The following is a 23,370-nucleotide window of genomic DNA, read 5'->3' as shown; positions in this document are numbered from 1 at the left end:
TACGTGAAAATTACACTAAATTTTATGCGAAATTATGGATGACTGTGAAATCAATTGAATTTACAAATCGCAATTACGTATAGGCGTAATAGCGAAAATGTACGCAAAATTTTGTGTAATCGTATTTAGTTGATTAAGATTATCACTACCTGACACCCCTTATAGTGGTGCCTAACCTTATTCTCTTAGGAGCCCCCCCCCCCCCCCCCCCCCACACACACACACCTAACACTAAAAATCCTTGCCAGATAGCGGCAATTTGCATAGTTTAGGGTAAAAAAGAGGTAATTTATTTGTTAAAAAAAACAACAACAAAAAACACCAGACAATTCATTTCAAGGGGGTCAACCTGCTTCCTCAGGTCAGTAAATAGTGTCTTAGAGCACGTATCACAAAGCTTGAAGCGCCTGAGACAGGCATGCCGAGCCGTGGGATACTTATCTTGACACACTATTTACGGAACTGAGGAAGTGGAGTGACCCCCACGAAATGCGCTGTATGGTGTTTTTTTTTTTTTACCGTAAACTGTGTGTCATACTGAGGTAAGTTCCTGTTACCTTTTAAATGTATTCTTTTTGAAGGGCCTTCCTCCATCCCAAGATACGATATGACCCCTTACAGGGGTGGTTATCAGTTCACGGTCTCCCCCCTAACTAAACTTATTCTAGGGAATGACCTAACCTTTTTCAAGACGTATACATCCACAAGTGTAATCGGATAGATCACGCTCAAAGCTTATATACTGCGTTTGCCGTTCCGCACCCTGGGTTTTTGAGCATCGCTTTTATTGGTCTTATATACTGTTTGTACAACATACTACACCATAAGGGGTTCCTGGTCTCTCCTGTGCTTTTTTTCCTCCTGGAAGATCTCAGGTTTACCAGACCTCTGCTTTAAGTAAAACAAAAGTTGTAGTTTTGCCAAAACATAGTCAAACATGTCCTCTTCAGCACTGACCTACAGTTGCCTGCTTACACCTAGGAAGTCCAAACCACACCTTCATTAGTCACATGGCCATGGGAGGTTCTAACAGCTTAGGCTGCCTAATAGCTTACTATGGTAATCATTGTGTAAAAATGCCTTCTCAACGCCTGATGAAGTCAGAAGTCCACGAAATATCAATCTATTTGCCCTCTGCGGTGAGGAGGGAAGCATGGGTAGAAAAATCTCACAAATTCTCTGTATGCTATGAATCTATTATACTCTTGATTTCTTCTCTCTCTCACCCTCCCTCAGGGATCGGATGAGGACCTCCGTCAATGTCGTAGGGGACTCCTTTGGCGCAGGTATTGTCTACCACCTCTCCAAGGCAGAACTGGACGAGCTGGACAAGCAGCACGCGGCGCAGCAGGAAACAGAAATTACTAAGACTCAATCCATCTACGACGACATGAAGAACCATCGGGAGAACAATTCCAACCAGTGCATTTACGCAGCGCACAATTCCGTGGTAGTTGACGACTGCAAGGTACCCTTCACCCTTATGGATATCGAGACCTGTATATAGACTGCATGCTCTTCTTTTGCACCTGCATGTACTGTTTAGTCTGTGGCGTGGTTGTAGCAGCGCTTGCGGTTACAACCGGCCAGGCCACCCCCCATATCCTGTGTCAGCCTTGGAAGGTTAACGTTCTAACATTCAGCGGGGTTTGGTAAGAGCGAGAGTTCCCTGGAGCTGCTGCAATGTATCATGGAAGAGAACCAGGAGGAGCAGAGCATTCTGGGAGTGCTGCTATACCATAGGCTGAAACGGCAGCAGGGAATCGTGGTCTAGCCACTGAGGGAAAAACTGAGGGCCAAAATATTGTTCTCTCTATCCTTGTTCACTGGAACTACACTAGCTCTAGGGATGGACAGGTAGCTGCAGCCAATCAGTAGCCTCTGTGTAGCTAATTAATCAAGCAAGAAGGTGGGAGTCTCTGGGCAGTCGGTACTCCATAGTATTGTTGCAATAGGAGCTTACTGTCAGATTTAACATTCCACAGCTGACTGTCAATTATAAATGCCAAACATAAATCTTACCATTATAGGACAACTTTCGTAAAAAATTGTAAAATCTAACGTACACATATATAAAATGTCCTTTTCTTCAAGAGTTATATGCACTATAAATTATTTTTTTTCCTATGTCGCTGTCACATACACCAGGTAGTGATAATATGGCAGATCTGACAGGTTTTGGACTAGTCCATGTCCTCATGGGGGTTCCTCAGGCAAAATATTTTTTCCTATGTCGCTGTCACATACGCCAGGTAGTGATAATATGGCAGATCTGACAGGTTTTGGACTAGTCCATGTCCTCATGGGGGTTCCTCAGGTAAATAATTTTTTTCCTATGTCGCTGTCACATACGCTAGGTAGCAGTGGTGGGCTGAAATTTCGCATATGCGAAATTTCACAACGTAATTTGCATTTACGCATCGTAATCGTAATGTGAAATTTCAGGGAAAATTGTAATTCATTTTGTATGTAATAGTAATATTTCATAATTTTGCGTAATTTCCGCACCATTTCACGCAATTTTGTGCCGACTTTAGCGGTTAATAGCAAAGTCCCCCCAAACATGCTATTGCTACCAAAATTGCTACATATGTTAAGGAGAATATTTGGTTAAAAAAAATAATTTTTCAAAAAGACATTGTAGTTTTCGAGAAAATTGTTTTTAAATATGCAACGAAAAATGGTTTTTAAACTGTCATTTTTTAGTTTAAAAACACTTTTTCTTTTCATTTTTAAAAACAATTTTCTCAAAAACTACAAGGTCTTTTTGGAAAATTATTTTTTACCTTATACCCAATATTCTCCTTAACACGTGTAGCAATTTTAGTGTCACTACCATGTAAGGGGGCTTTGCTCTTCACCGCCAAATTCGGCACGAAATTACGCGAAAAGTATGCAAAGTTATAGGTAAAATTACGAATCCCTACGAAATCAATTGAATTTTACAAATCGTAATTACGTATGAGTGTAAATGCGAAAATTTACGGGAAATTTTGCTTAATCGTAAATCAGCTGATTACGATCACCACTGCTAGGTAGTGATAATCTGGAAAATTTGACAGGTTTTGGATTAGTCCATTTCCTCATGGGGGTTCCTCAGGTGTTTAATGTTCTTTTACTGAATGGTAGTTGCTCAGTCCCACAGGCGTCTTTGTGTTGATCCTTTCCACGGAGTGCTATTGTAAAGAATACAAATAATACGGAGAATATCCCATGAGAAGATGGACTAGTCCATAATCTGTCAGCTTTTGAATACCTACTGTAAGTGACAGCAACATAGGAGGAAACAACTAATATTATGGTGGATTCTACTCTGTGAGAAATGTAAATGTTATATATATGTATCTAAAGCGGGATTGTCAGCCATAAAATCAAATTCCAATTACCCACTGCACTGTCCTTATTATGTAGTTTACATCCCAGCCCTGCATTGCAAGCATTCCAGTATAATCATAAATGTTTCTGCTGTAATGAATCTCATCTCAGTCAGCCTGGCTCTATTCTGGTACATTGCTGGGGAGAGGGAAGCTTGTTATCTCTCCTCCCACATTCCTGCTCCTCACTGATTGGCTGAGGGCAGTTCAGTGTGACACAAGGCTGAGAAGGGAAATCTACCTCATGCCTCTGCAGAAGCTGCTGAAATACGATCTATGCTGTCCTCACACAGCAAACTAGATATGACAGTGCAGTTTCTAGTACAGAGCTCGGTGGGAAGGAGGGCTGGCAGCATGGGCGTAGCAATCCCCCCTGCGACCCCTGCCATTCCAGGGGGGCACAGAGGCTCTCCCCAACCCAACCACAAGTGAAGAAATCTATCCACCCACTCACAAAAACCATGTGCAGGAGCATGTCTATACTGTTTCCTGCTTCCAGATACTGCTTCACAGCAGAACACTTTCTGCTGTCGTTCATCGGCTCTCATCTGGCAATGCCTACGCCATTTCAGACTGGAGGGAAAAAAAGTAAGGGAGGAAATGACATCAGGATTGGCTTCAGTCAGGCAGTAAAGATGGAAAATGCCTGAAACAGTTTTCTCTTTATTTACTACATTAAATTCACTGAAATCAAAATATGGATAGTACAATACATATGTTATGTAAGTAGTAGAAGTATTTATCTACTAATATATATGTGTTTTTTTTCCTGGTATCATATGGCTGTCCCTGATGCTTTTATATTTCAAAATAGTTTGATTTCCCCTGTAGACAAGCCCCAGATATGTTGAATAGCGTAGAATATCCCTGACAAGTCGCCAGTGAGGGGAAGCGAGGCTGGCAGATTACTCACCCGCTCCCTGGCTGGACTCCACCCAGAAATGTCCTAATGAGGACGGTGATGATAATTGCTCAGCGTGGAACAAGAGGATGCATGTCTTTATGATACATAAATACAGCTAATTACTTTCCCCAGGCCTTCAGATTTGCCTTTTGTGGGCTTGAAAACAAATCGCGTTTATCTGAGATGAAAAGAAAAACAAACAGAACTCGTTTCAGATCTGACACCCCAAGATCTCAACAAACAGCAGGACTTAGCATGAGTTTACAAAGCCTCTGTGTGGGAGTGTACTCCTTCCTTACTCCCTCTCTAAACTAAGCTTTCTTCCTACGCTCTGTAAATTATCCTGATCTCGGCTTCAGGAATGCTTCGCATAACCATATATTGCTGTATGTTGGTATGTAAACCCACCCTACCAGAGATGTTTAGCCTAGGCTATATAGTTATACAGCTTCTGCCCCAGAGCACTCTGGGAGATCATGTGATGTTCCTACTTACTACACAGAGGCGGAGAAAAACTTCCCACAGTGCTACACAATTTTATGCATTAAGTTATTATTGGGTAAATTTTCTCTTTAAAGCAGATCTGAAATGAAAAACTAACTATAACAAGTAACTTCTCTATATATCTTATCTACAGTTTAGATAGTTTACGCAGCGAATCTAGCTGCAAACAGCTTCAAAAGTTTATGATTATTTCTTCCTGTGATACAATGAGAGCAGCCACGTTCTGTTTGTCACATTGTCACAGGCTGAGGGCTGGAGATGCTGTCAGCTTGCCTGTGTAAATTCAGTCCCCTCTCCTCCTCCCCTCTGCCTCTGAAATCTCTGGCTAGTAACCTCCTCCTCCTGCCCAGACTGAGCTCCCATAAGTCCTTGCTACATAGGTCTCAGAGTGCCAAGGCACTGTGAAAAGCTGTGGGCGAGGCTTGTTTAGTTTATAGTTAGAGTATTAAAACAAAACAAAAAAAGTATTTGGCTTGAGGAATGCCCTATAAACTATATGAACTATATGAAAGGAACACAATTATGCAATGAATAAAAGTTTATCCCGGATCCACTTTAAGGTGGGATGAAACTCCATATTAACTGAAAAATATATATAATGCATACAATAAGAATGTACTTATTTAGCTTACCTATCTTGTTGTTTTAAGTGGTCACTGTCAGATTTAAGAGAAATGTGATATAAAAGAAGAAAATAATATTTCTGCTGGTTTCCATCTTTACTATTTCCCTGTGATGCCAAAAGTGACATCACTTCCGCCCTTTTCTTGTATTTCTCTTTTTATCAACACAACTCAGTGTCACATTTTCCCTCTCTTCTGCCACAGCTTACTGTCCCTCCCACAGCAATTATCACCTCCACTACAGACTTACATCACTTCACAAACTCTTCAAAGGGAGGGGATTCAATTACCTTCTGAACTTAGTGTCCTTACCTTATCTGGAATAGAAAGCTTCCTTTTATTTTGAATTCTGAGATAAGTTTGTTATTGTAGCAAACAAAGAAAGAAAGAAAGAAAACTTCCCACAATCTGGCTGGCACTGCACAGTTCCTACAGTTAGGAAAAGGCACCCCCAGATTAGGTAAAATAAATACCCAAAATAGGGGATATATAGGGAGCTATTTTAGAAAAAAAGGGGGGGATACATACGGTATATTTGGGGCACTAACTAATTTTGGGCAATTTTTTTTTATTTTTGGATGTTACAACCCACTTTAATGTGTAGTCATCAGTGCCTCCCTCAGACTTAATATTTTGAGAAGGAGCAAAGACAGCATCTTTTCTCATGCAGGAGGTAAGAGGACAATCAGGAAATAATAAAAAAAATGTTAATACTGATAGACTATCAGATTCCTTGCTGGTCGCGTGGGAAGAATTATCCCCCTTTTTCTAACAATAAGTCTGATATCAGCTTGCAACTCTCAGCTGGATGCTAATTTCTGATTGGTTAGTGAGCAAACTTTGTATGCAAATGTGTGCAGCTTAAAAATGCACCAATCAAATCCTGCTAGGGTAAAATTCGATTGGTCAATTTCCAAGCTTCATAAATTTGCATGCAAAATGTGCATAATTCTGCATCAACTCAAAACTGTTTGCATCTCACTGACCATCCCTAGGTTGCTCTTCCATGATACAAGGTAGCAGCAGAGGGTGCTGAGATGGCTCCTAGCTTGTCTATTCCCTGAATTACCTCTCTTATTATAACAACGTGCCTTTTTTGCTGATTGAGGGGTTGCAGGACCTGTCGCGGGGCGGAGTCACGCCAACCTCTCCAACAGCAAAGAGGTTATTGAGTTGCCAATATAACTTTAATGCTGTTTGTATGTACAAAGTGTACCTGTCTCCATGCAGTTGGCCATTTTGTCCCTTGACTTTTAATCTGCTCTGAATCTGAAACGTTTTTGTGTTTTAGGTTTTTTATGTGTGTTTTTTTTTTCTTTAACCTCCCTGGCGGTAAGCCCGTGCTGAGCACGGGCTATGCCGCCGGGAGGCACCGCTCAGGCCCCGCTGGGCCGATTTGCATAATTTTTTTTTTGCTACACGCAGCTAGCACTTTGCTAGCTGCGTGTAGCATCTGATCGCCGCCGCTACCCGCCGATCCGCCGCAATTCCTCTCGCCGCGGCCGCCCCCCCCCCCCAGACCCCGTGCGCTGCCTGGCCAATCAGTGCCAGGCAGCGCTATGGGGCAGATCGGAGTCCCCTCTGACGTCACGACGTCGATGACGTCGGTGACGTCATCCCGCCCGTCGCCATGGCGATGGGGGAAGCCCTCCAGGAGATCCCGTTCTTTGAACGGGATCTCCTGATCTCCGATCGCCGGAGGCGATCGGAGGGGCTGGGGGGATGCCGCTGAGCAGCGGCTATCATGTAGCGAGACTTTGTCTCGCTACATGAAAAAAAAAAAAAAAATTAAAAAAAAAGATTTGCTGCCCCCTGGCGGATTTTTTGCAAACCGCCAGGGGGGTTAAACAAATTGGGATGTTAAACTCTAGTTTACAAAATGGTTGTCATTGTACTTGTGCACAAAAGTACAATTATCCTTTTGCTCCTCCCACAGTGTATCAATAACTAAACTGGGCCCCTTCATGATGAGTCCGGGATACAGAGGTGTGGCTACTGCGGCACTTCCTGTCTGTATAGGAAGCTAGTATATGTAGAGTAGGGGTGGAGTTTATGATGGCAGTTGGCTCAGTAATGGCAGCTTATGGTTCTGATATCTGACTAGCATAAACTCCACACCCAGACCCCAAGAGCCCCGCCTCCTGTCTACCTCCTGTCATCTTTAGGTAGGCTGGAGTTGATGTTGCTATGGTTACAACTGCCAGAAGCGATTAGGAAATGACTAGGCCGCAGTAGCCAGATCAGCGCATACCACATAAAGGACTATATCCTATTAAAGTGTATGCTTGGTAAAAAAAAGACAGAACCTATTATGCCAATCTCAGGGTAAATACGTATTTGTTCTGATGTCGTCCCTCCAGGCAGGTGATCGCTCCGCCTCCTCGACATTGCAGGCGTGGAAACTTGTTTTTGTTTTTTCTCAAAATCTCCACCAAGGCTCTGGTTACATCCATCTGTATTGCTACGGCCCACCCCCAGCTTGGCAGCCACTGCCTGATTGGTGGTTGCTGAGCTGGGGGTGGGCCTTGGCAGTGCAGGTGGGAGTTTCCGGAGAGCTTTGGTAGTCTTCAAAAACATGGGTGTGACTTAATTTCCGAAGGGGAGGGCGGAACATCACCTGCGACCCAATGATGTTGGATCAGGTAAGTATTTTAAGCCTTTCCCATTCCAATCTGTCTTTTTTACCGGGGGAACTTTTTAACTTTTCTCCTGAGTTATTTCCAAGGAGATCATTTTTTATCTTATCTAAAAAGTAATTTTTCCAGTACTTAGCAATTGAAAAAGTACTAAAGAGGATAGTAAAAAGGTCATAGAAAATGAATTTTTATTAATGTCTTGCTTGGTGGAAGCCTAAGGGCTTGTTTCCACTGTTGCGACGCGATTTCGCCGGCATTCCGACGCTTGTAAAAACGCATGCGTATGCGTTTCCGCATGCGTTTTTACCCGCGATTTCGCGTGCGATATTAACCATGACACTGCCAGGGCAAAATAAAATTGAAAAAGGTGCGAAATCGCGGGTAAAAATGCATGTAACAAACGCATGCGTTTTTACTATTAAATACATTAGCGGCGATTCGCATGCATTCCACTCGCAGGCGAATTCGTTGGCTCTTTTGTGCGTTTTTTTACCGCTGAAAAAAACGCACCTCAACAACGCTACAGTGGAAACAGGCCCATCCACTTGCATTACATGTGCGAATCTGCATGCGTTGGACGCATGCAGATTCGCGATAGTGGAAACGAGCCCTAAAAAGTATTTTATTGATCAGGATTGAAAATATCCACATAGAAAAAAAACTCAGGAGAAAAGTTAAAGAGGACCTGAACTCTTGCCCAGGACAGAAGGAAAACGCAGAGAAACACACCCTGTTTGTGTTTACAGAGTTTAACCTGTCTAATCCCCCCTCATTTGTGACTAATCACAAGTGTAATTTGATCTCTTAGCTGTGTCAGTTCCCTGCCCCAGCAGAGCAGCTAATTTGTGAGCACAGGATATTAACCCTATGTCTGCTACCATGAAAGCAGTAAGTAGACACACTGCAGATTTATTGCAAGATTTGTATCAGCTGTAACAAAGAAATGTTTTTCTTTAAATATTAGTATGCTGGTGCTTATCTTTTAGAGCAAAGCGGAAGTTCTGAGTTCAGGTCCCCTTTAATAGGAAATGGCCCAGAATATTCTACTTCTTCAGTTTTTGATGCACTTTGGAAGGACGAAGAGGGAACTGAACTTTTATGTGCCAGTACAGTTATACTTTGAGGTCCCCTTTAGCTCCAGACGCCAGCGTGCTCTGCCTGGAGACAGCGTGTTTTATTATATGTGGGGTAAATCGGCTAATATTGCATGACTTGTCTTTTGTAAATAACGCTGTTTTCTTTTTTTGTATGTATTATCATCTTATCATTGTAACTTTATTTTTGTAATGCATGCCTGTTGCTCCTCCTCCTGACGGAGGGGGTGGAGCGACGTATGTTGAATTGTGGTTGCATTTTGTCATATTTCCATGTTCCGCTGCTCTCACACATGCAGTTTTACCATCGTGTCGAGTACCAGTCCTGTCTCTAGTGTTGTGTGCACTGCGAGGACCTTAGCCTGTAAGGTAAGCAGCAGATCCCGCTAGGGTAGACATAGTGTGATAGCGCCCCCTAGGAGAGTGTAGATTGGTGATTGGTGTACAGGTGTCGCTTATGGCCTCCTGGGTCAGTTTGTTTTGGTGTAGTCATTATCTGAACGTAGTTAATAGTATTTCCTATTTTTCTATTTCTCCTCCAAAGACTTATAAAGACATTAGATAATTATTACATTAACTAGACAGGCAGAAACTGACCAGTGACAGGCAGAGACTGACCACTGACAGGCACAAACTGACCACTGATCAGCAGAGCCATACTGCTGAGAGGCAGAGACTGACTAACGACAGGCAGAAACTGTCCACTGATCAGCAGAGTCAGACCACTGACAGGCAGGGACTGACCACTGACAGGCAGAAACGGACCACTGACAGGCAGAGACTGACCACTGACAGGCAGGGACTGACCACTGACAGGCAGAGACTGACCACTGACAGGCAGAGACTGACCGCTGACAGGCAGAGACTGACCACTGACAGGCAGAGACTGACCACTGACAGGCAGAGACTGACCACTGACAGGCAGAGACTGACCACTGACAGGCAGGGACTGAGCACTGACAGGCAGAGGCAGACCACTGACAGGCAGAGACTGACCACTGACAGGCAGGGACTGACCACTGACAGGCAGGGACTGACCACTGACAGGCAGAGACTGACCACTGACAGGCAGAAACTGAGCACTGATTGGCAGAGGCAGACCACTCACTTCTTGGTGACGTATAGCAGTAATGACCACTTAAAGGACAACTGTAGCAAGAGGTATGTGTAAGCTGCCATATTTATTTCCTTTTAAGCAATACCAGTTGCCTGGCAGCCCTGCTGATCCTCTACCTCTAATACTTTTAGCCATAGACCCTGAACAAGCATGCAGCAGATCAGGTGTTTCTGACATTTATTGTCAGATCTGACTAGATTGGCCACATGCTTGTATCTGGTGTTATTCAGACACTACTGCAGCCAAACAGATCAGCAGGGCTGCCAGACAACTGGTATTTTTTAAAAGGAAATAAATATGGCAGCCTCCATGTACCTCTCACTTCAGTTGTCCTTTAAACAGCAGACATTGGCCAGTGGGACACTGTAAGTTCCCCCACACCTGGGCGTCTTCACTCACTGCTGCTGTCAGCACTGTGCTCCTTCTCAGAGCTCGGTGTGCGAGTACAACAGCCCCGAGCAGCCAATAAAACCTTCTTCCATTGTTCTGAAGGAGCCAGACTGACAAATATGTCTTTTCTCATTATACTCACATTGAGTAACCGCGTGTCCACATGCTTGAAAGCCAACGCAATTCACTTCAAGAGATGCCGTCATGATGTGACATTGGCTAGAATCTGAATCCCCGCTCCAAAACTACTCTCCCTGCACAGCTGTTTATCCATGGCTATTTACATGATTCATTCTCTTCCTCTGAGGAAACCACATCCTGTACTGACCAGGTGGTCTTAAAGGACACCCGAGGTGACATGTGACATGATGAGATAGACATGTGTCTGTACAGTGCCTAGCACACAAATAACTAGGCTGTGTTCCTTTTTTTCTTTCTCTGCCTGAAAGAGTTAAATATCAGGTATGTAAGTGTCTGACTCAGTCCTGACTCAGACAGGAAGTGACTACAGTGTGACCCTCACTGATAAGAAATTCCAACTATAAAACACTTTCCTAGCAGAAAATGGCTTCTCAGAGCAGAAAAGAGATGAAAAGGGCCAATAGTTCATAGAGTTTAGCTCTGGCATACTTCAATGATTGTGTCATTGAGCAAAAACAATAAGAAAGTTAAAACTTAAAAAGTAGATTTAAACATAAAATAAAACTGAGGAATATCTTAAGTCATTTTTAGGAGAAGGAAGAGAGATAAAATTGTTTATTTCATTCGTTTATTTTCGCCTCGGGTGTCCTTTAAGAGGTGTCTTAACAGCTGCCTGATGTCATTACCGGTAATATGCACTCAGAAAGTGACTTGAATTTGAAAGTCCATGTACGCAGGCCCATAAAGGACAACTGAAGCGAGAGGGATATGGAGGCTGCCATATTTATTACTTTTTAAGCAATACCAGTTGCCTGGCAGCCCAGCTGATCCTCTGCCTCTAATACTTTTAGCCAGAGCAGGATCATTCACTAGGCAACCTGGGCAGGTGCCTGGGGCCTAGTGGGCTCACTCAAGGGGCCCACCTGCTACCTTCTCTGACATCTCTCTCCACTTCAGCCTATTAAGAAGACAACTGGGGGGGGGTCTAATAAGATGTTATTAGCAAGCAAAAAAAGAAAAAAAATTGTAGTCAGGCAGTAAAATAGACATCCTTTCTGGGGGCCTTCCAGCCTCAGACAGAACCAAACGATTTCAGAGGGAGACTCAGAGGATCACCAGTGCCTATTCATGACGTTTTTTTTTTTTAAGTGATTATTTTTTGGATTTTTATCCTAAAATAAATTCCCTTCCACGAGAAGTTAGTTTTCTCCATTTCCTCTTGCAGAATCTAGTTTAGACCGGAAAGTATGGGGGGGCGGGGACGTTAGACCACCTGTACAGCTTAGGTGTGATCTTAGCGGTCTACACTCTCAGATTCCAGACATACAAGTGTTAGATCGTTTATTTTTACATTGTAAGTAAACCTAAATGCTTGTTTTAGCAATTAGTATTTTTATATATATGAGTTTGTGTACATGATTAATATTGCTTGTTACTGTTCACAGAGAAAGAGAAAAGGTTAAAGAATAAGGGAACGTAATAATAGATGAATTACAACCCAAGTCAATAATATCGTTATAATGTATTACTGATCTTGCTCCTCTGAAGGATCTGGGGGTGTTGTCTTTTACCCACGCACATGAGTGTAGTAAGAATTCATTCTGTTTGACACCTGGAGTGTCAAATGAGCCAAATTTATCAAAAGTGTCTGAAAGGAAATTCTTATGGTTTTTTCATTTTTTTTCCGATGAGATAATTTAGTTTGACTATTCCATTAGATCGACAAAATCACATAGTTGTTTTCAACGAATGTTCAATTTGTCAGAAAATCCAGAAAATGCATGAGTTTTAGACCTGATATAAAACACTTCTTATTTCTACCACAGATTAGCACTGGTTTTGCACTGTTCTACCAGTACGACAATTCTAGAAATTCATGCAAAACTAGTGCAAAAGTCTTCTTATTTTGTAAGGTGAGAATTTACTCTCAGAACACTGTAATCAATAGGTTGTCACATAAAGATGGTCAGCAAGAGGCAAATGATTGGCTGGCATATAAATGTAAGGTAAATGATATGCAGTTTGGAAATGGGATGATTAAATTCGGTTAGGCCCAATTCCTTGCTGTATACAATTTTCATTATGTTTGCATACAAGCTTTGGGCTACGTTTCCACTGTAGTGTGAAATTTTCGCATCCAAAAAATCGAAGCGATTTCTCTGATTGGCAAAAATTTGCATGTAAATCTGTACGCATTTTTATGCAAATTTTCGCATTAGTCAAACTTAACATAATCTGCCTAGTAACAGCTTAGTCATGACTGCTGACAACTTCCTGTAACCATACATTTAATGCGAATGCAAAATTTGGCTATCACTATGCAATACCATTGCAAAGCATTATACGCAAAATTGCAGTTGATACGCGTAAAATATCTGAAAAAATTAAGCAGGACCTCAAATTTATTTTTTTGCATACGAAAATTCGCATTGAATGAAAACGACCCCATTCACTACCATTTGTTGCTAAACTTATGCAAATTTTCAATGCGAAAAATCGAATACAAAACGCACAAGTGGAAACCTAGCCTAAATCATTTGCAATCTGTTTCCCGTTTCTAGTAGCGAGAGTCCTCAGAGGTGCAAACTCAGCCGTGCGTTATAACCGCAATTCTGGTCAGGGGGCAATATGGGGTTAACATTATTTGATTTTTAAGTAAACTTATGCTTTAATCTGGTCACTGGGCAACATGCAGAGCCGGGTCCGCAGGGCTACTACAAATCCCAGCCTGCCCTGCCTTGCTGTGATTGGCAGCAGAGCCGGGGCAGCAGGGGTACTACATATCCCAGCCTGCCCTGCCTCACTGAATCACAGCTCCCCGGCCGCCTGAGCTCGGCACGTTGGCTGTCTCGGTTAGGAAAGACGCGATCTGTAAGCAGGTGCGCCACTCGTGTAAAATGCCATGAATTATACAAAGCATCTGCTGTTATTTTTCATACATTAAAATACTTTGCTGGATTCTGCTGCCTGTCTCGCTGTGTCTCCTCCCCCCTGCTTGCTTGAGGCATGTGTGACTCTGCTGCATGTGAATGATACTAACCTACGCTCCCCGCTTGCCTTTTCTGTCTGCATGGAGAAAGCCTCGCATGTATCCCCATGCTTCTATCGCACTCATGAATGGCTGCACCAATTAACCGGTATTAAAAGAAATAGGAGAAACATAAAATAGTGATGAGGTACACAAAACAATGACAAGGTGCACAAAATAGTGACGAGGAATGCAAAATAATGACTAGGTACGCAAAATAGTGATGAGGTATGCAAAAAAGTGACGAGTTACACAAAATAGTGACGAGGTATACAATATAGTGACGAGGAATGCAGAATGATGACTAGGTACGCAAAATAGTGACGAGGTACTCAAAGTAGTGAGTGACTTAGGTATGCAAAATAGTGACGAGGTACACACAATAGTGTCTAGGTACACAAAATAGTGACGAGGTACACAAAATAGTGACTAGGTACACAAAACAGTGATGAGATACACAAAATAGTGATGAGGTATGCAAAATAGTGACGAGGTGCACAATATAGTGACGAGGAATGCAGAATCATGACAAGGTACTCAAAATAGTGACTAGGAATGCAAAATAGTGAGGAGGTATGCAAAATAGTGATGAGCACAATATATAGTGAAGAGGAATGCAGAATAATGACAAGGTACTCGAAATAGTGACGAGGTACACAAAATAGTGACGAGGTACACAAAATAGTGACGAGGTACACAAAATAGTGACGAGGTACACAAAATAGTGACGAGGTACACATAGTCCACAAACAGAAGAAGAATCGCACACCACTGTGGAGGTGCAGGACTATAAACATAGTCAGTACAAATCCAGAACGTCCGCACACTCACTGTAGATCAATCCACTTTTATTCGATGATCGTCACCCAATTCCATTCCATAGACCAACGATTCGTTTCGGGGCGCCATTCTGTGTCACGATCATTGAAAAAAAATAGTGGATTTGATCTACAGTGCGTGCGCGGACCTTCTGAATTTGTACACATAATAGCGACGAGGTATGCAAAGTAGTGATGAGGAATGCAGAATAATGGCAAGATGCATAAAATAGTGACGAGGTACACAAAATAGTGACGAGGTACACAAAATAGTGACGAGGTACACAAAATAGTGACGAGGTACACAAAATAGTGACGAGGAGCGCAAAATAGTGATGAAAGTATGCAAAGTAGTGACGAGGAATGCAGAGTAATGGCAAGATTCACACGGTACACACAATGAGGTACACGCAATAATGATTAGGTACACAAAATAGTGGTGAGGTTCGCAAATTAGCAATGAGGTACATGAAATAGTATTGAGGTACATAAAACAGTCTCAACGTACATAAAATAATGACATGGCACACAAAATAGTGATGAGGATTGCAAAATCATGTTGAGGTACATGAAACAGCGACAAGGTACACAAAGGAGTAGCGAGGTACACAAAAATAGTTACAAGGTGCACAAAATTGTATCAAGGTATACAAAATAGTGATTAAGCACACAAAATAGCGACGAGGTACAGAAATTAGTTGTGAGGTACGCAAAATAAAGGCGAGGTACACTAAATACCGTTGAGGTAGACAAAATAACGTCGGAGTTCATAAAATAGTGACGAGGTACAAGAAACGGTTACAAGGTACACAACACGGTGATGGGTTGAGTAAAATGATGGGCCTTTTTTCCTTGGCCCGAAGCCGAGGCCTATTGCTGCCGAGATGGCTTCCCGCATTGTTTCCACCCTCTCTGTGCCGTTGTGTGGCCCACATCACTCATGTTGGGTAAATCACATAAAAATCTATCGGACCAGTGGCTAATTCTACTCATGTAGAGAGTAGCGTAAGCAAGGAGGAGGTGGAGCTAAACTATGCAGGCTGGAGAACTTCAGCCTTGGAAAACACTGTAAAAGTATGATGTCCATTATTTCACTCACCCTACCCAGATCAGAAGACCTACAGAGGCAGGAGGTCTTCTGTAGCACGACTTCTGATTTGCTCATGGGTAGAGATTGTCAATGAGACGATGCCCACTCAACCTTGGTTTATCAGAATAGACATGACATGACATGGACAGAGCCAGAATCTCTATTCATGGCTCACATTACTCCCTTATAGATGTGGTTCCTGACCAATTAAACAAGAGAGAATGATTTGTGAGTAACTCGAAGAATGGATTCTCCGTTACTCTTTACATAAGATCTATATTGTAAATCTTTTCCAAACTATAGCTTTGCTTTATTCAGCATTAAGGGACAACTAACAACAGAGAGAGTACAAGCAATTTAATTTTGTGGCTGTCATGAGGTGCTGTGCTTGCCCCCATTGCCACCCCACATGATCGCTCTCTTGGATTGGTGTAGAGGATGAGGGAAGGTTTATTCTGGAAAATAAACTATAACTCCTCTTCCAAGGCTAGGAGTGCCAATGTGGGGGCAGTCATGAGGCAGCATGCTTGCCCCCATTGCCACTCCCCATGAGCTCTCTCCCAGATAGGTGCAGAGCATTCGGGAAGTGATGTCATCGTATGGGTCCAGTATGAGGGATGTCCCTGGGACCTCTGAGAGGTCATGAAGGGGTATAAAGGCAGGAAGTCTGCTTAGATGCAAGCTTTATGCTCCAAGCATTTCTATTTTCCATTACAGGAACCATTTAAATTGATCACCTCTGCTGCTCAGCGCATTCTCTGCTTTAAATGCTGATTAATAAAACATTTTCCACCTTCAGCGTAATACTCGTAAGGATGGAGACATCCAAGTGTAAAAACATATGTAATCTTCTAATAGTTAAAATAAGAATGAGAGGTAATCTCTGACCTCTCCTGACAACAAAAACACCACCAGTAGTACTGGAAAGTATTTGTTCAAATCACAAAATAGACAACCCATTTCCCAATGAGAGATGCCCATATCCTATTCACCTTGCTGCAAGGCAGTGTGTATTGACCTGAGGAATCGGGCTAGTACCCCTGAAATGCATTCTCTACTTTGTGTTTTGAATAAATAATTTTACAGTGCTACTGGTCTTTTTGTCATCAGGAGAGGTAAGAGATTACCTCTTGTTCTTATTTTATTAATAGACATTTATATATTTTTACACTTGGGCTTCTCAACCCTTACGAGTATCGAGATTAACCTCCTTTGGAGGTAATAGTTTTTTTCCCCTAAAAAACTACAAACCCAGGAGAGCGACCATCCAGCTCCCGGCTGGACCTGTAAAACCGAGTGCAGGCGGTTAATGTTCCGCTGGCTTATACGGTGCTTGCAGGGATCTGCAAACCACTCTTGTGGGTATACAGGGCCGGATTTGTACTCTTTACTGCCCAAGACCACCGGCAGCAGCCACCCCCTTCAGTATAGATGGCCATATGACCCCCTCCTCCAGTATAGGTAGCCAGATGGCCCTTCCTCCACCCTCCAGTAACCCGTTGATCATTCCCTCCAGTATAAGTAGCCAGATGATTCCCCCCCTTTCAGTTTAGATAGCCTGATGACCCCCTTCCACCAGTATAGGTATCCGGATGACCCTCCTCCCTTTCCCTCTCGTATAAGAAGCCAGATGACACCCTCCCCCCTTCTGTATAGATATGACCCCCCTCCCTCCAGTATAGGTAGACAGGTAGCCCTTTCCCCCAAGTATAGCCTGCAGCCTACCTGCCCTTGATCCTGTGGTGCCCTAGGTCATGGCCTATGGGGCCTTGGCTTAAATCCGGCCCTGTGATTATAGCTTCCCATTTATTAACGATACTCCACCTTGGACTCCTGGGCTCTCTGTTACCTGGGTATTCTAGAATCACCGACACCCTCCTTCATTGTAATACACCCCTCACATATACACGTAGGCCTATCCACCTGTAGGGTCAAACCAGCACAGACACGACACAGACCAGAGACCAGCGTCAGGTTAGCTGAGGGCTTGTTTTCTTGTGAACCAGACGGTAACCATCATTGTTTTCAGGTAACACTGGCAAACAACGGCAAAACGGCAGACTTCATCGCTGTAGTGGAGGAGCCTCAGGAGGATGCGTAAGATTTTGCGAAGCCCACCGCCGCAGCCTGTCTTCGTGAAGAAAGTTTTCGCACAGTATGACATATGACTATCTCATAAACACCATAACCCCAGCGTAATCAACAGAGGAAAAAACAAAAACAAAAAAACCTTTATTTTTTGGGCATCCATTTTTCGCAATATGCAAAAAGAAGGAAATACCGGATCAGCAATCGATTTGGGGTGTCGAGAATGTACGAGTGAGCTCACACCTCATTGTATGGACTCAGGTAATAATAATAGTAAAAAAGTACAAAACCTGCAGAATTTGGGAGGGTTCCGTCTGCAGAACAGTGTTCAATACATTCCGTTTGATGGCTGGTCTCCTATCACTGTCTACCTTCTTTCTCTATAGTATTAACTAGCTCTGTTTACTCAGTGTCCAGTATGTTTACACAGTACCCGCTACTGAGCTGATGAAACTGCCTAATGTCTTCTCTCATGCCTCCCAACTGTTTACAATGTCTTCTCACTACATAAATCTCATTAATAGCCCAGCAAAGCCACGCCCATGCGGAGCAAAGCACAGCCCCCGAGGAGCTACGGGAATCAGGATTAACTTATTATAAAAAGCAGGGACTGCAGTTGGGAGGTGTGTCCTATGTGTGCTATAGAATAGCAGCTCACAGCTTATTTAATGGTCTTCCTGGTGCACAAATATATCAAACATAGTATGAAAAAGAATTATCTATAGCCACAATTATAGTGTATTAAGCCTATTTATAATGAAATGTCTTAAAATGAATATATTTAATTTGCTTAAATATAAGTGTATCATTGTTATAGGCATTTGTTAGCAAACCACATGTTTTATATTAGAGAGTGAGGCAGTGTTCAACTGTTCCTATATTTGTGACTTTTTTTTAACAGTACTGGATTAAGCATATTCCTGGTTAGATCTCTGGTTATTACTGATAGCTTTTCACTTTCTCACATATAACGACAATGACCTAGATTAATAAACAAGAGAACAATTTTTTCTTGAGCATAACTTCACCCATGTGGAATCACTGAAACATATCCGAGTGTTCGCATCACCAGAGTCAGACAACAAGGAACTCTTTACAGCTGTATCTAACTGCAACTATAATTGTTTTTTCCCTCTTTATTTAATCAGGTGTGATAAAGTAGAAAAAAGTGTTTGCTCGCTTTAATATAGCTATGCCGTTTAGCTCCGCCCCTGCTTATCAGCACACCCCAGTATCTAGACAACAGCACAATGTTTTGCTTTCTTGTTCCATAAGCATGGTCTTCGATAGGTGAGAAAGTGGAGGGTGTATTTTAAGGGTCTTGTATTTTAAAATACAGATTAAAATGATTATGATTAGTCATATTGCTATTATTATTTATTTTCTTTTTATGATTTATTTTTATAAAAAAAATATTCACAGGAAATACTTATATTTATTATTAGTGTTTGATCTTGAACATTATAATCTTCCGTCTAAATGATATTTACTTAGTCAAAAGCACAATGGCTTTATTTGGTAATATTTCAGAGAGTATGTTCTAATAATAGTATATTATAAGTCCCACTCAAAGCACAAATATTTTCCTATAGCTGCGAAGGCAAAGCACAAATATTTTCCTATAGTTGTGAAGGCACCAGTGTGAGCCAATATCGTCTGAGCATTCTAATGACTACATTGCTAAAAGGTATGTTTAGATTTGTGTAAGGAGATGGAGAGCGGTTGAGGAACTGTAACCAGGGATTGAACTCCCAATCAGAAACTGATACCCCCTTTCCCATGAGAAATCTTCACCTTTTCTGGAATAGATTATCAGGGGGCTCTGTATGGCTGATATTGTGGTGATATCCCTGCAGGGCGTTTGCAGCCGGCCGCAAGTGTCCAGTACTTGTGGAGACCGCTGCATGTGCTGCCAAGCCGACAGCAGCCAGCAGCCAGCCCTGGACTCTACAGGCTGTGTTTTTTTACTGGCTGGTAGATGCAGGTCAAGTCAACCACTGACACGCTTGAGTTCCCATTCGTTTGCATTACTTTGCAACCGTAGGATGCTTGACCCTGGCCATCAGTGGCTAAACAGACCGTTTTAACGACGCACCCTTTAGCCGTTCGTCTGACTAAAACAGCCCTATGTCAGGTCTCCTAAATAAGAGCAGTACTTGTCGTCGATCATAACAACCAATCCTAAAATAAGAGGGATCTGTTGGAGGAGAGCCTGCTCTGCAAGAAGTACTCTTGTCTTGAGTCTTTCTGTTGATCTCCAACCACAACATTAACTGCCTGGAGCTTGTATGTTCTCAACATGTGTACGTGGGGTTTCCTACTGCATTTCAAAAAACATGTTAATAGGGTAATTGGCTTCCCCCTTGACCCCAAAAATGGCCCCTTTGCTGGGATAGGGACAGGAAGACAGTGAGCCTCTCTGTAGGGATAGTTAGTGCATTATAAAACACTCAGGCCTTGTTCACATTGCGTTCGGCTCGCGTGTTCGTCCGCAGTGGGCTTATTTTGAGGCGTTTTTTCCTTCCGATTCCCGGCGCTTGGGTGGGCGATTCTTTTTTGTGGTTAGCAGTTTCCCACACGTTTTTCCCGAGCGTTTTGGTAATCCACTCTCTGACGCAAGTCAGAAAGTGAACTCTTTGATCCGGAAAAGAATAAATACAATGTACAAAGTAAAAACGCGAACGCAATCGCTCCACAAAGCGGTTTTGCGCTTTTCCTATACCTTCGATAAAAAAAGACTCAAGCACCTCTTATCTAAACTGATCGGAAACAAACTGCTTAGATATGAACTATCTCATAGAGAATCATTGTGTAAGCGCTTTCAGGGCGATTTTGAAAAATCGCCCACGCTTAAAAAATAACAAAAACGCCTGCAGTGTGAACAAGTCGTAAATGATAACCTGAATGGTTGCCATGGACAACTAGAACTTTGGTCAGTACACAAGGCCTACCTCTGTTGCCCACGGCAACCGAACTCCAACTGTACGGATAACTGAATGGGCAACACAGACTTCTTCTGTTCCTCACCCCTAATAGATATGATGGAATAATGCTACTATGATCAGTAGGGATTGAAGACTATCGAATGAATGATTGTTCCTAAATGCAGTTTGCAAGAGAGAGAGATCTTTAGCTTGTGTCAGTTTGCAGCGCACCATGGAAGAGTGTCTATAGGATAATATACAGTATATATATAGAGCACAATAGGAAGTACTGTGGAGATCTGCAGCCAGCACAGCCCCCCCAGGCATCCCCTCAGTATACAGACCCAACACGTCCCTGACTGCAGCCTGATTAGAGTAGGCTAGTGGTACCCTGGAGACAGTTGCCACGGCAACCTATATAGCAGCACCTGACTGAGCACAGCTATACAGCCATCAACGATGTTGTATTTAGACGGCACAGGTGATGCTACAATGGGCAAAAATAGCTAGAATAGAAAAGAGATAAATAAATGAAGGTTACTTTGCCACGCATAGAGAGACAGAGTGGAGTATCAATATGGTATTTATGTTCACAGCCAACCACCTGCACACCTCTGTGGACTCATTACCAGACCCCCCGGGGCTTCCTGAGGCTGTAATGGAAAAAGCCTGTCTTTATTAAACCTTATTGTCTAAATCTTTAAGAATAACTTTGTCGTTTTGCTGACAGAGGCGTAATTACTGTAGTAGGAACTCAGCTAGTTTCCCTCCCTCTGTCCCATACAGCCCCCTTCACCCCCAACAGTGTAAAGATGGCCACACGCGTTACAGTTTTTTTGTTGGTTGAAAGTTCTGAGGAAATTGTTCAAGGTCAGGGGCGTGGCTAGGATCCTAAGAGATCTGGGGCACTTTTGGGCACGCCAGCCTTAAAATGGGCATGGCCACACACCAGCGTGTGGGTGTGGCCATGGGTGGAGCCAAATAGAACTTGGCTCCACCCAACAGCAGTCTAAGTAGGCCTGCCCAGCAAAATGTTGGATGAAGCCCCCCCCCCTTTCATTAATACAAAAAAAAAATGGCAGTGTCACTTCTAGGCAGTGTTACCTGGCTTCTGTGCTGGCTGGTCTTGCTTTCTGCTGGGTGGGCTGGCCTCCCTCCAGGTTGCCTGGCAGTCCCCCATAGCATTCCCTGACCTTCTAGTAGACCCCCTCCCACTGAGGCACCACAACTCCCAGCACGCCCCCAGAGAAGAACCACAGCTCCCTTCATGCCCCCATAAAGGCATCACAGCACCCAACATACCTGCCATTGAGGCACCCCAGCTGACTCTGCCTGGGGGACAGCCAGGGCATTCCAGAATAGATCCAGGGCACGTGCCACTGATCTTTGGTGCAAGTACCGCCTCTCAAGGTACCACGCACATTTTGTTCCAGATTGCCATGATTCCATAAAAAAAATGTGTATAGGGCGAAAAAGTTGGTTGGGCTTAAAACATTTGACATTTCACTCAATCAACTTTTGACCTTTAATATAGAAATCCTTTTCTATACATCTGTCAATATCTCCTGCCATCGAGATTCTCTGTTTAGAGTTGCAGTTACCACTGAACACCACACTGCTGCTTACACCAAAACCTGAAGCAAAAACAAACCCTTATGATAGAATGTAGTAGTGGCACTTAGAGGTCGGGCCTCCGTGTTGGAAGACATAGAGTTATGCCTGTGTGCCTGCCGCTGCTGCTGCCACCTGCAGGAGGGGAGCGCGCTGAGAGGAAGCAAAAAAAAAAACACCCAAAAAAACATACTCACCTAAGGAGAGGGAAGGCTCTGGATCCTGTAAAGCCATCCCATTCCTCCTACAGTCCCTGCATTCTAGCACTGGATCCCAGGTGCTTCTGAAGACGGCTGCTCCGTACTGCGCATGCGCGAGCATGCATATTCACATATGCGCAGTACGGAGCAGACGTCTTCAGGAGCGCTCCGACTGCCGAAACCTGTAGCAACAGTGGAAGTAAGAAGTCTCTGACCCATCGGTTGAAGACTGCTAACTGGAGATCCAACACTGGAACGCAGGGAACGGAGGAGGAACAAGAAGGCTCTTTAGGACCCAGAGCCTTCCCTCGTCTTAGGTGAGTATACAGTGGTGTGAAAAACTATTTGCCCCCTTCCTGATTTCTTATTCTTTTGCATGTTTGTCCCACTTAAATGTTTCTGCTCATCAAAAACCGTTAACTATTAGTCAAAGATAACATAACTGAACACAAAATGCAGTTTTAAATGATGGTTTTTATTATTTAGTGGAAAAAAAAACTCCAAATCTACATGGCCCTTTGTGAAAAAGTTATTGCCCCCCTTGTTAAAAAATAACTTAACTGTGGTTTATCACACCTGAGTTCAATTTCTGTAGTCACCCCCAGGCCTGATTACTCCCACACCTGTTTCAATCAAGAAATCACTTAAATAGGAGCTATCTGACACAGAGAAGTAGACCAAAAGCACCTCAAAAGCTAGACATCATGCCAAGATCCAAAGAAATTCAGGAACAAATGAGAACAAAAGTACTGTAATTGAGATCTATCAGTCTGGTAAAGGTTATAAAGCCATTTCTAAAGCTTTGGGACTCCAGTGAACCACAGTGAG

At 43.0% G+C, this 23,370-nt stretch overlaps 1 protein-coding gene across 6 annotated transcripts in view; it reads left to right on the top strand.

Moving 5' to 3' along the window:
* The window catches only part of SLC1A2 (solute carrier family 1 member 2), a 216,880-nt gene extending 197,739 nt beyond the window's left edge, over positions 1-19,141 (top strand). For 4 of the 6 annotated variants that reach the window (XM_068260521.1, XM_068260525.1, XM_068260520.1 and 1 more), the window contains exons 10-11: positions 1,237-1,468; positions 17,749-19,141. In XM_068260521.1, coding sequence (XP_068116622.1) covers positions 1,237-1,468; positions 17,749-17,820 — 304 coding nt within the window. In that variant the 3' untranslated portion in view covers positions 17,821-19,141. Of the gene's footprint in view, positions 1-1,236; positions 1,469-9,434; positions 13,735-17,748 lie in introns of those variants that run through there. The other 2 variants (XM_068260523.1, XM_068260522.1) reach the window with 2 other exon arrangements.
* The last annotated feature ends 4,229 nt before the right edge of the window (positions 19,142-23,370 follow it).

This window comes from Hyperolius riggenbachi, chromosome 11 (genome assembly GCF_040937935.1).
Source record: "Hyperolius riggenbachi isolate aHypRig1 chromosome 11, aHypRig1.pri, whole genome shotgun sequence".
Classification (NCBI taxonomy): Eukaryota; Metazoa; Chordata; class Amphibia; order Anura; family Hyperoliidae; genus Hyperolius; species Hyperolius riggenbachi.
The sequence above is the reverse complement of the archived record's forward strand: the minus strand, read 5'-3'. Positions and strand labels throughout refer to the sequence as shown.